Source organism: Chelmon rostratus, chromosome 7 (genome assembly GCF_017976325.1).
Source record: "Chelmon rostratus isolate fCheRos1 chromosome 7, fCheRos1.pri, whole genome shotgun sequence".
Taxonomy (NCBI): domain Eukaryota; kingdom Metazoa; phylum Chordata; class Actinopteri; order Chaetodontiformes; family Chaetodontidae; genus Chelmon; species Chelmon rostratus.
The window spans coordinates 28,526,908-28,540,402 of record NC_055664.1 but is presented as its reverse complement, the minus strand read 5'-3'; the positions used below and the strand labels follow the sequence as shown (position 1 = coordinate 28,540,402).

The 13,495-nt window shown below is 44.2% G+C and overlaps 2 protein-coding genes across 2 annotated transcripts in view; one reads left to right on the top strand and one right to left on the bottom strand.

The window, feature by feature from the left end:
* Positions 1–3,310, bottom strand: part of col4a3 (collagen, type IV, alpha 3) — a 33,299-nt gene extending 29,989 nt beyond the window's left edge. The window contains exons 1-2 of the mRNA XM_041940227.1: positions 3,183–3,310; positions 993–1,246 (exon numbers count right to left, since the gene is read on the bottom strand). Coding sequence (XP_041796161.1) covers positions 993–1,076 — 84 coding nt within the window. The 5' untranslated portion in view covers positions 1,077–1,246; positions 3,183–3,310. The remainder of the gene's footprint in view (positions 1–992; positions 1,247–3,182) is intronic.
* Positions 2,270–13,495, top strand: part of col4a4 (collagen, type IV, alpha 4) — a 38,433-nt gene continuing 27,207 nt past the window's right edge. Inside the window, exons 1-4 of the mRNA XM_041940226.1 lie at positions 2,270–2,406; positions 4,299–4,460; positions 5,240–5,282; positions 11,364–11,435. Of these exons, the coding sequence (XP_041796160.1) occupies positions 4,414–4,460; positions 5,240–5,282; positions 11,364–11,435 (162 nt within the window). The 5' untranslated portion in view covers positions 2,270–2,406; positions 4,299–4,413. The remainder of the gene's footprint in view (positions 2,407–4,298; positions 4,461–5,239; positions 5,283–11,363; positions 11,436–13,495) is intronic.

The following is a 13,495-nucleotide window of genomic DNA, read 5'->3' as shown; positions in this document are numbered from 1 at the left end:
GTTATGAACCATGATACACAGCCAATTAGGCCAAAGCACGTATGATGAACAGGCCAACAGACTTAAGGGGTCTGAAGTCTGGAGCCAAAACCAGAACTTACCAAGACCAGAACTCACCAAGACTACAAGTCATCTATTCCAGAACTCAACAAGACCAGAATTTATATTGTCCAGAATTCAGTAAGACCAGAACTCACAAAGAGCAGAGCTCATCTAGTCTGGAACTCACCAAGACTAGAACTCACAAAGAGCAGAACTAATCTCATCCAGAACTCACCATGACCAGAGGTCATCAGGACATAATCTGAGTCCACTTTACAGGATGTGATGCTTCTCAACAACAAGATGAAGAGTTCTGAAGAAGAAGAACGTTGTCTTCATCAACATCCAAGTCGTTTTCCTGACGACTCTCATGAATCTGTCCTGGAGCTGGCCAAGACCCTGACCCTGACCCTGACCCCTTTAGTTTGACCTGTGAAGATGCTACAGTGTTGTATTAATAATACACAGTATGTCAACCCTCACCTGACGAGCTCAACGTCTGATGATGTGAACACCTGAACATTTAACATCCAATCAGAAGTGCTGCTGCTACCACGACAACTAATAATCAGAGCATTGGCAGGTCCATCACTGTCGGTCTCAGTGTGATGCTAAAAAACACACAACAATAAAACCGAACAAACACTGACTTCACACACACCTGTCTGTCTGTCTGTTGCCATGGCAACACACACACACACACACACACACACACACACACACACACACACACACACACATTACAAGGCAGAAGGTGAATCCATCCAATCAGTTATTGATCACCTCACTCTCAGACCGGTGTCCTGATAACAGGAAATGATCATAGGATCAATACATTATTGTAAAGTTTGATTGACAGACTGACTCAGTGACAGTAAGAGTCTCCTGCACCCTCAGGATGAAACGGTCTAACTTACAGCCATCATGGGTCTCGGGGTGTGTTCACTCACCCTCTCGGCGTGTCCCGGAGCCGGGGAGCAGAAGAGCATCAGAACCAGCAGCTCGACTGGTCTCAGGCCGCCCGGAGCCTCCATGCGGACGGACAAAGTGCAGCAGAGTCCCGGCTGACCAGACTGACTCCGGGATGAACTCACGGAGCTCGGGATGGGCTCCTCTTGCCGATTCGTCTCAGTTCGGCTCAGTTCGATTCGGTTCTGTTCAGCGGGGGTCCGTGCAGCTGATCCAGTCGGTCCACAGCAACCTGCTGCGGGATGGAGAGAGACAGTCCGCTAACAGAGGAGTCAAACGCACAACACTCAGTGACGGACTTCCGATCTATATTGTCAAAATAAAAGCCTGCACTCACACATAAAGTCTGTCCACAGAGTCTGTGAGTTAATTTATTGACCTAATATCACAAAACAAATACAGAAACTGTGATTTACAGTTTTGAGTTGTGTAAAGTACATAAGATAGGATTTATGTGAGGTCTTCATGTACTAATGAGAATAATAAAGTGGTGACTTGTCCTGCAACGAAGCTGAGCTGCTGACGTCCTGAGAAAGATTCATTATTATCTTGTTAATAAATAGAAACTTTTTTTTAATACTTTCCCATAATGACTCCTTATACTTTTACTACTTTAAATTATTTTGCTGATAATCCTTTTGTACTTTTAGTCAAGTAATATTTTCAATGCAGGACTTTTACTTGTAATCAAGTAGTTTTACATTGTGGTATTGATACTTTTACTTGAGTAACATGTTCTTACCCCAGTATATATAAACAGACGGAACTCAGACACGTCTTCCATGCTGTCTGTCAGCAGCACACCTGCCCAGGTGTAGTTCATGTACAATGAGGAGAAAGTATAAAAAGTTCTTTTAGAAAAATAGTTTCCTCTAAGAAAGCTGAATGTAGATGTTCATAATGAATGACTTTGTTATTATTTATTTGTATCTTGTACTTTATTTTAGCTTTATTTTAGGTTTCTAACTCTAACTCTAACTTGTTGGTAATGTTGCGTTTTATCTAAAGTATGACTGCTGTTCATCACACATTGTGTCCACAATCAATCAATCAACCAATCAACCAATTAATAAATTATTCAGTCAATCAAAGATCAATCGGGAAAACACTGAGACAAATGTGGTTTGATAAATCAACGTTTTTCTGAAGAAAATCTGTCAGATCAACGTTTCCATCTACATCAACGAGCTGCTTTTATTTTGGAGCGCGGATCCTGGGGACCGGAAGTGTCGGCGGGTGCACCTGCAGGTGTTTGCCGCGGGTTGACAGGTATTGAGTTGCGTGTGCAGCGGAGCGCTGCGGCTTCAGTTTAGCGCATAAACTTGAGAGTTTTTCGTCTGTGTGTCTCTGACATGAAAACCGCGTGACGCTTCAGACTGAGCGCGAGACCTTCAGGTAAGTTCACCTGTGTGTGACTCCCCTGAGCTGCTTGTTTTCTTGCTGTGTGATGTTTGGATGAGCCGCTGCAGCTGCTGATGAGCTGCCGATCAATCAGTTGTTAATTAACTCTTAATTAGCCGCTCAATAAGATCTAATTAGCCGCTGACGTCAAAGGTTAATTTCCGTTAATGAGCCGCTGATGAAGCTGATCAGGAGAGAAGTAACGGAGTACTTTTACTCAACTACTGCACACAGTGCAGTGTACTGCTGCTGCTGCTGCTGTACTGCAGTTTTTCATCCTGCAGGTTCAGTGAACTGTATAACTAGAAGTTCTGTTCTCTGGCAGGTTGTTAAAAGTCGGAAATATCAACTTTAAATCAGCATTTTAAGGCAGAACAAAGAGAAATTAGTCTTTGATAACTAATCTTTACTCACTGATCACAGACACAAAACTGTTGTGTTAACATGTTTGTTCAGTCGTGAAATGTGAGTCACAGTTGACGTTTTGTGGAGGAAAAGTACTGAGATCCTGAGAACTACCAAAGTGTAAAAATACTCCATTACAAATATTCAGAACGTTTTATCAGCAAAATGTACTCAAGTATCAAAAGTAAAAGTACTCATCGCTGTTCAGCGTGACAACCACTTTTCAAGTGCTTCAGTACATGAGATGAGATGTTCCTGCTGAAGCAGCTTGGTGGAACAAGTTAATGAGCCGTCGTTTAAAATGAATCATCTTATTTTTACTGTAAAAACCTGTAAAGTAACTAGTAACTAAAGCTGCTAGTTACCTGTAGTGCAGTTAAAAGTACCACATTTCCCTCCCCTAAATGTAGTGGAGTTAGTAGAAAGCAGCAGAACCTGCTCAGGTAGGCCTGGGTTTCCTCCTCTGTCATTGGCTCGTCGACGGTAATCAGACAGTTAATGGGCCAATGGCGGACAGGTCAACTCAGTGTCCGGGCTGCGCCTTCAGCTGGATGTTTGAGCCGCAGTCTGGAGGACATGTTTGTTCAGACTCTGTTTTTCTTTCATCTGCTGAGGAGGAAAGTTCCTCCGACCTCATTTACACCGAGTCACTTCATGCAGATCAGATATCGATCTGGTTTCAGTGTGAACGCATCCAAGAAGCGTTCAAGACGGACTCACTGAAGTCTGTCTGTCTGCCTTAACCTGTCTGTCTGTCTGTCTGTCTCTGTCTCTACCTGTCTGTCTGTCTGTCTGTCTGCCTTAACCTGTCTGTCTGTCTCTGTCTGTCTGCCTTAACCTGTCTGTCTGTCTGTCTGTCTGTCTGTCTGTCTCTGTCTCTCTGCCTTAACCTGTCTGTCTGTCTGTCTGTCTGTCTGTCTCGACCTGACTGTTAATTGTGGATAACAGTTAGCTTGTGGATAACTGTTAGCTTGTGGATAATAGTTAGCTTGTGGATAATTGTCAGCTTGTGGATAACTGTTAGCTTGTGGATAATTGTTAGCTTGTGGATAATTGTTAGCTTGTGGATAACTGTTAGCTTGTGGATAACTGTTAGCTTGTGGATAATTGTTAGCTTGTGGATAACTGTTAGCTTGTGGATAACTGTTAGCTAACACTCGCTAACTGTTGTTGTTGTAACTTCACTGCTGAAGTTTTAGCCAGTTGCCAAACAGTCTCAGGTGGATCACAGTCTCCTTCTGGACCGGAGGAGGACCGACCCTGATTTACATGTAGCTGAGACAACAAAGACGGATCATTATCAGATCTGTGATGCAGAGACGCAGATCCATGGCTGAGTGTAAATGAGTCTGAAATGACATCTGATATGAGACACCTGAAAGGACTTGAAGTGGAAATCTTAGATTTGAATGATCTGATGGTTTTTATTCAGAATTTAATGAACTCTGAACTCTGTTTTTTTTCTCAATTTGTCTTTGCAGGACAACCACCTGCGTTGGAGTGTCAGAGGCTCCTCATTGGCTGAGAACCAGCTGGAGGCGGGGTCAGAGTGACAGGGCCGTGTAGTGGGAGGACTTCCTCTGAGCAGAGGACAAGATGGTGCTGACTTCCTGCTCCACCCCCTGCAGCGACGCCCGACTCTGGTAAACAAAACAAAAAAACTTTATAGAAACACATGTAGAGTACAAATGAACATGTTTAATGTATCAATAAACAAAACATAAAGTTTTAGACTGAATGCAAAATTAGAGTTTAGCTTATCTGAAGTACATCAAATACTGCTGACCAGTGGTAGAAGTATTCAACACATTTACTCAAGTAAAAGTAGTAAGTGTAGAAATACTTTGTTAAAAGTAAGCCTGCAGTCAAACCCTTAGTACCAATGTATTAGTGTCAAAAGTAAAAGTACTGCTGCAGAATGAACCTTTTCAGAACAAGATATATCATTTTATTGGATTATAATTATTGATGCATTTCTTGTGTTCATCACTTTAGTGTTGCAGCTGGTGAAAGTGGAGCTAATTTATATATATATATATATATATATATATATATATATATATATATATATATAAACTAAAGATGCCAAATTCATGTAGTGGAGTAAGAAGTACAGAGTATCATAGAATAAAAACTCAAGTACAAGCACCTCAACAGTACTTGAGTAAAGCACTTGAGTAAATGTACTTAGTTACTTTCCAACAGTGTTGACATGGCAAACGTGAGCACAGGGGGACCAGATGGATGCTTCAGTCTCTGCTGATTGAAGCACCTGCAGCATCTTTCATCCCACAGAATGTGACCGCAGAACAGTTTCAGCTGATCGTTACCTCCCGTTATTGATCAGCGATCAGTCGGAGCTGCACTCTGTTGGTCCAGGTCTTTACCTGTTCACTGACTCACCTGCCGTTTCCTCCTCCAGGTGCCTCCTGCTGATCCTGACACCTCTTTCAACAGTTCGGGGGGTGAGTTCATCTCAGTCTCATTTCAAACTCACCTTTGGTTTCTTCACTGGACTTTAACTGTGAAGATGAAGAGGTTCCTCTTCCTCTGAACGGCTGCTTCAGTCACAGCAGAGAGAGTCGTTTTCTGACTCCACTGGTTTTATGTGAACTGATGCAGTTCAGGTGTGTTGCAATGAGTCGTCACCACGGCTTCCTCTCTGCTGTCCAATCAGAGGAGAGCACAGCAGGTTTTATCCTGTCGTTGCTGATCACCTTTCAGTCTCACAGCGCGAAACGTTTCCTGTTGATGCTGCTGACTCTCAGCTCTGATGCTAGTGCCGATCCTTTCTCAGTAAGGTGCTCATTTCATTCCCAGTCTGTCAGTGGTGTTATAACTTTGAGCAAAGACACACATCATTGAATATATTTTGCAAATAGATGCCTGCAGGTGACTAAATCTGACTAGAACACAATAGGACCACAGCAGGAAACACTAGTCCAAGTTCAGTAAAAAGTGCAAACAAAACCACAGAAACAGAATATTTTTAATGTTTTCTCTAATGGTATATCAGGCATCCTCCAAAAAGGCAACTTACTATGTATTCATCTACATAATATCTACATTATATTTATATTTGTGGAATCTAAATTTTGTCCATCTACTGTACTTATCACCTCACACTGTGTGTAGTGTCCCTGTTAGCACTGAAATCCTTGATATGAAGTGATCTGAGCTGTAAATAACTCACTGAAGTGGCAGATTGGCGTCTTCAGAATTTCATTGGCTGTTCGAAACATCAGTCATCTGCAAAGTAGGCTATGATTGGCTCGATCTCCACATGGAACAGAAAGGAGGCCCTTCTGTTTAACAAGCACTGATTCTGTGGTTGCTAGGCTTCACACGACAGATTGTGATTGGTCAATGAGGTGTCATGTGAAACCTGAGACTCCACAGAGCAACTGCCGACACGTGACGTCTGTTTGCGGAAGTCGTAAGCAGGAAAACACAGAAGGCAAACAGAAGATGAGCTCGTTGCCGCTAATTTGACAAGAGAAAGCATCTTTCTGCGGATTATCATCGTCGTCAACTACATATCTTGACTGCGGTGGATCTTCTGGACCTTTGTGGATGTTTCTAGACCGTTTTGGTCCGAGTGTTAGCCATCTGTGGAGCACCGAGAGATGTCGTTGGTGAGTTGTCTCAATGTTGCATCAGTTTGAAAACGGTTGTTTGTCTGCTGTTGGTGTTTTTTGAGCCTCTCGTTGTGATGTCTTGTTTGCATCCGTCGATTCAGGAGAATCTGAGCTTTCTAATGGTTTGTAATATGAGCAGAAACTTGAACGCAGCATTTGTGTTAATAGATGAAAGAACAGTAAACAGGAAGAAAGGAACCGTTCCGATGGCCCGCAGGTGGGCCTGTGTTTTAGTGATGTTGTAGTTTGCTGCTGCCTGATGTTCCACAATCCTAAATTCTGTGACAGCAGCCAGTAAACGGTCTTTTAACATGAGCTAATGTGGGGAATCGGAACTCACCATGAAGCTATTGTGGCTTGTGTGGCACCTAGGAATTCAAGCGGCATGCAGGTCTTAAACATGGCAGTCTTTCTGGATCCGCCCAGGCTTGGGCAGGATACTGAACCTGAAATTGCTCCAGATAGCTGTTCCATCAGTGTGTAAGTGTGTGTGTGTGTGAATGCTAATTTGTGTTGTGAAGCACTTTGATTGGTCAGTGAAACTAGAAAAGTGCTGTATAAATGCAGCCCGTTTACCGTTGCTTTTCTATTAACGTGAATGCTGTAATTCTGCTCTCTGTGTTTACTTTTCATTGGACTCAGAGACGATTGAAATGATATGAAACTCTTATTTATTTGTTAATCTGTTCGAAGTCGGCCATGATGTACGATGTTTTCTCTGAATGTCTCTGTGGAGGTGGAGAATGCACAATTAGCAGACCTGTAGAGTTACTATGGACATATTTATGGAAAGTACATCTGGTTGAAATGTAGAAAAAGGTTCCTCCAAAGCAGCAGAACATCTCGATTTTCAAAGGGTCTTTGGCGCACTGGGTTCAGGTGATTGACAGGTTCAGATGTCAGGTGACCTCAGGTGGGACTGACCTGCAGGAGGAAGTAGAGGGTCACCTGTGGTCCTCTGGTGTCTCTCAGGGATCAGATCTTGGTCCTCGAGCCTTTATTGATTTAACTGAATATTGAAACACTGATGAAGAGACGGATAAAAAGATGTGACGGACAGATAATGGAGGACAGACGGAGGGATGATGGTGAAGTGAACCAGGAGGAACAGATGATGCAGAGATGACCCTGCGGAGGTGGAGGAGTCTCTCCATCCTGTTGAGGTCGTCAGGTTCAGTGTGTCTCTGAACAGCAGCGTCATCAGCCAATCAGCTGCTCCACCGTCTGTTCAGCCAATCAGTGGCAGCACGGTGTCTCGGATGGACGGATGATGGAGGGATGGTGGGAGGATGGAGCTTTAATGGATGTTGGTGGCAGCTGGTGTGAGCGCAGATGGAGGATGGAGGACTGATGGAGTTGGATGGATGGAGAATGGATGGAGGGTGGTGTGAGCAGATTGAGTGATGATGGAGGATAAATGGAGGACTGATGGAGGGAGGATGGTATGAGTGCAGACTTTCAGGACAAAGTCGTGACAGCAGATAGAGCGATAGCCACATTCCTGCTGCTGATAGCCACGCCTGACTGATAACTTGGTTTACACAACGCTGCAGGAATGTGGCTGCTACACAAACACTGCTGCATGCTGGGAAACTCGCCGTCTGGGGCCCACTGAGAAAAAAAAAACACTCAGTGTATCAACAGGGACACTCAGTGTGGGATGGATGAAGGGGGACAGTCAGTAACAGTGGTCCCCTACCTGTCCAGTCTGATGTACCCCCACAGCACCATCAGAGGAAGTCCAGCACCTCTTCATCAGCACCGCCCACATTTCCCAGCAGTCATCTGAAAATTGTAAACATTTTAAACATGTTTTATTACATGGCGTTCATTAACAAACACGTGTTTCGTGATTCGCTGAACAATGAACGTGCTTTTTCTTTCTTTCATAGCGTACATTAACAAACGTGTGTTTCAGTATATGCAAGCTTGTGTTTTATTATACAACATACATGTTTTATTATGCAGCGTGCGTTATGTCACATGTGTCGGATGATGTGGTGTGTGTTTACATACAAGTGTGTGTTATTGTACGACATATATTAACAAACCATGTGCTTTATATTAAAGCATGCATTAAAGAACACGCTTGTTTTAATTAAAGGATCTACAAAAACAAACACGCGTGCTTTATGACACCGTGTACATTAACAGGTGTGTTTTATTATGCACATGGTTTATCTTACATTAATAAATACTTGTGTTTTATACGTCGTATATTCATCAACGCGCGTGTTTTATTATCAAATGTGTAATAACAAACGTGTTTTATTGTGTGATTTACCTTAATGAACACCTGTGTTTCATAATACGGCAAATTAACAAACGTGTGTTTCATTGTATGATGCACATTAACGAACACATTTTATTGCACTGTATACATTAACAAATGTATTTTGTTATATGGCGTACATCAGAGCTTCTCAAAGTCTGGACCTCGGTCCACATCCGGACCTAGCAGCGAGTCAGTATCATTCCAGCCCATAGCTCAATGATCCACAGCTCACATCCGTTCACAGAATATTAATGAATTGAGAAAATGTGCACATCTAAGTATTAGCCAGTGGAAGACTCAGTCCATCCGGGGAGTAATCATTGATTAGCTCGCTAACTCCTGGCAATGAGCCTAAAAGTCCATAATTCATAGTTCACCCTTTCAGCTGAAAGGGATTATTCAGCTCTGGAGTCGTCACACAGTCTCTAAACTTGTGAAGCCTGTAAGCTGTGAGAGGCTTGTTGTTGTACTGAGTCTCAAACTGAGAATATTTGTTTGTTGCTGGGATTTATTCTAATACGCTGAAAGGTCATTATGGAATCTTTACCCATGTTTAATGATTGTGTGTTTTATTGTACGGCATACACTGAGAAAACACATATTTCTTTATGTTTTGTGCATTGAGGAACATGTGTGTTACCCTTTTAGAAGACATGTTTTGGCCCCCGCTGCAGCGTCAGTGTTCTGTGTTGATCTGCGTTTAAAGCTCAGATGGTTTGATTCATATCTGATGAACAGAAGCTGCTTCACATCTGTCCTCATTCAGACTGTTCAAAGAGTGTGTGGGTCAGAAAAATGGAACACGCTTGTCACTGACGTTATCTGATACACACACACACACACACGCACACACACACACACACAGTCAGCTGTCTGCTTCCTGAGAATCTCAAAGATGCTTGTCTGTCTCTGCAGCCTGTTTACATTCCTCACTGTCTGAACACAGAGGATACACCATAAAAACAAAACACTCTGCTGGAGAAAATACACCCAAAAACACAAAACCCAGTGTGCTGCAGTCTGAACAAACAGGAGAAAACACACCAGAGGACACAGAACTCGCTCTGCTGGAGTATCATCCATTCATACATTTAACTGGTCCAGTTTGTGATGGGAGCAGGTAGATCCTCAGTTCTTCTGGAGGATCCCGAGGCGTTCCCCAGCCTCGTATAATCCCTCCAGTGTATTCTGGGTCTGCACATTATCCACAAAGAAGCAGCGATACACTCTTCAGTTCACCACAGCATCACTCTCCACAGCTGCACCTTTAGACCCTGTTCATGAAAATCAAAACAGAATCAGTGACGGGCAAACCGGCCTGGTCCAGTCCACCTCCCACTGAGAACATGTTTGAGTCCCTGCTCAGAATACAGACACAGTTCTCACTCTGGTCATACATGGACTGGATGACTTGTAGTAATGGTCCCAGCACTGTGGCTCCCACAATACCCCCACAAGGCACCCTGGGGGACACAGTCTTAAACCACATCACTCCTCTTGAATCTGGGGTTAACAGAACCACAGAAGCTGCAGTCCTGGTGTCCTCCTGATACCTGTCTGCTGATACCTATCAGTAGTCCAGTGATCCAGACCAGCTTCTTCAGCCTGACAGCCTCCCTCATCGCTGTTGTCCAGCAGCCGGTTGTTTGTTCACTGCTATGAAAAGTACCAACGGCCTTCTGACCACAGCTCTGAGCAGCCTTCACAGTTTTGAACATGGGTAACTCATGTCGCGAACCTCCCCAGGGATTCAGAAAAAGGTCAACACCTTGCAGACAGGGTCCTCTGCCTCTCTTTACCAATTATCCATACGGATGCAGGTCTGATGACATTATTACCAAATTGGTCACTGAGCTTTGGCCCCAGGTACTCTGGTACCAGGTACCCTAATGGGCAGTCAATGACTTGCACAGAAGTCAAATAACAAAACCCCACTCAGACCCAGATCAGGCGCAGTCACTCCCCAACAAGTTTCTCTTCCTCCTCCGAGAGGTGACATTCGACATCTCTAGAGCCAGTTTTTGATAGCACAGGGTCAGCAAGCGAAGACTCCCCACCTATGTCTGCCCCCCGATTGTCAACCCTGACATCCAGCCTAGCAGTGGTGGGACAGCAATGTAGTCACTCTGTCATTCCTTCCGTCTGAGCCCCAGAGGGCCTCAGGGGTGTAAATGGAAACATTTGGGGGCCACCAGGTGCTCACAGTTGACCTGGACGAGGTCACTTATTTCTGAGGATGCCGGGGTGTAAAGGTTCTGGAATTGCTTGTAGTCTAATGAGGGTTGTGGGGGTATGCAAACCTCTAATGAAGCAGAGACTCTCTAGGTATTCTCGAAGTCTGGAGACAAACATGTCTGAAATCAAGCTCTGCTGCTCTCTCATTATTGGTCAATGAACTCCTTTAGCGTGATGAGGTCACACCTACAGGATGTCATAGTGATGTGTGTGTTGTATTGTTTTACGTCAAGTAAATAAATTCCTCTAATGGGACAAGAAAGATCTAAAATGAAAACTAAAATGAAGTATCAAGGTGTTGTTATGATGATACAGTGATGTCATAGGCATGTAATGTTGATGATGGTTGATGTCATACTACTGTCATTGTGATGTTTGCATTCTATCTCGGTTTCCAGGGGGACCAGACAGAGCCGTGCGCAGGCCGGGACTGCTCCACCTGTCAGTGTTTCCCAGCCAAAGGAGCGAGGGTGAGACTCTGCATGCGCACACACAGCAGCCAATCAGAGCCCAGCTACATCATGACATCATCACAGCTGGATACACTTTACTCTGTTGACAGACCTGTGACACCCTCACTGTCGCTCGTAAACCACAGACAGTAACATGCAGTGAAGACACACACAAACACACACACGCACGCACACACACACACTCACAAACACACACACACATACACACACACTCACAAACACTCAGACATAAACACACACACACACTGTAATAATGAGCTGCTAGATGGAGGAGTGTTAGTGAGGAATGTATTGGTGTTAAATTAGCAGCTGTTTACCTTAAACTCAGTCAGCAGATTCCACACACACACACACACACACACACACACACACACACACACACACACACAGCAGTGTGATGTCGGAATTTTACTCCTCTTCCTTCCTAAACTCTGAGTGTCTGTGTCCAGAAACATCTTTTAGATAATGTTTACAGATTAAAAAAAAAAATGATTCAGTGACCCACATTCCAGAAGGTTGTCATGGTAACAGTGTCACTTGTCTGTGCACAGCCGCAGTCCAGATGTTTCTTGTATACTTGCTTCTGTACACAGTCACGGTTTGGTCCAGATGTTTCTGTGCACAGTCACAGTGTGGTCCAGATGTTTCTGGACACAGTCACAGTCTGGTCCAGATGTTTGTGGACACAGTCACAGTCTGGTCCAGTGTGGTCCAGATGTGTCTGTACACAGTCACAGTGTGGTCCAGATGTTGCTGCACACAGTCACAGTGTGGTCCAGATGTTTCAGTACACAGTCACAGTGTGGTCCAGATGTGTCTGTACACAGTCACAGTGTGGTCCAGATGTTGCTGCGCACAGTCACGGTGTGGTCCAGATGTGTCTGTGCACAGTCACAGTGTGGTCCAGATGTGTCTGTACACAGTCACAGTGTGGTCCAGATGTGTCTGTGCACAGTCACAGTGTGGTCCAGATGTTTCTAGACACAGTCACAGTGTGGTCCAGATGTTTCTAGACACAGTCACAGTGTGGTCCAGATGTTTGAATTCAAACATCAATCAAACAGCCAATCAAACATCTGTCTGCTGTCACTCAGTCACTCTGCGCAGACTGTCTGCCAAACACAGACTGACCTGCAGTCTGTCTGTGTGATGATGTGTGTATGTGTGAAGTGTATGAGCTGTGTATTAGTATTAATGTGTGTGTGTGTGTTTCAGTGTGTATCTGTGTTAGTGTGTGTGTGTTTGTACAGCTGGGGGCAGCAGACAGGCAGAGAGGATTGTGGGAAGGCGTCTGTCTCAGTGATTTCACAGTTCAATAGTTTCAGAGAAAGAAGGACAGAGGGAGGACTAACAGAGATCACAGCTGTCACATCTCATCACACACACACTCAATACACAGCACACACACACTCACACACACGTACACGCACACACATACACACACACGTACACACACACATACACACACACACATACACACACAATACACAGCACACACACACAATACACAGCACACACACACACACACACTCAATACACAGCACACACACACTCACACACGTACACACACACATACACACACAATACACAGCACACACACACAATACATAACACACACACACACACACACTCAATACACAGCACACACACACTCACATGCACACACATACACTCACACACACTAACACACATCTCATCACACACAACACACACACTCTCACGTAAACATATGCTCACACACATTGATACACACACACATCACATTACTGATGCACACACTAAGACACACACACACACACACACACACACACACACAGTCTAATATGATGTCTGTTGATTTAAAGTGTTGTGGTGGTGTCACGCTGCCCCCCTGTGGCCAGACAACAACATTAACTGTCTACATTTAATGCATTCAGCTGACTGACAGTATAAGTCCCTGTCAGCGCCCCCTGCAGGCTGATGAATTAGTTAATCAGAGGAAGCAGCTTGTTGTTGCTTCTGTTTGTGCTGAAGGTGAAGCAGCTGAGCCAGGCAGCCATGATGGATCTGTTGAATCT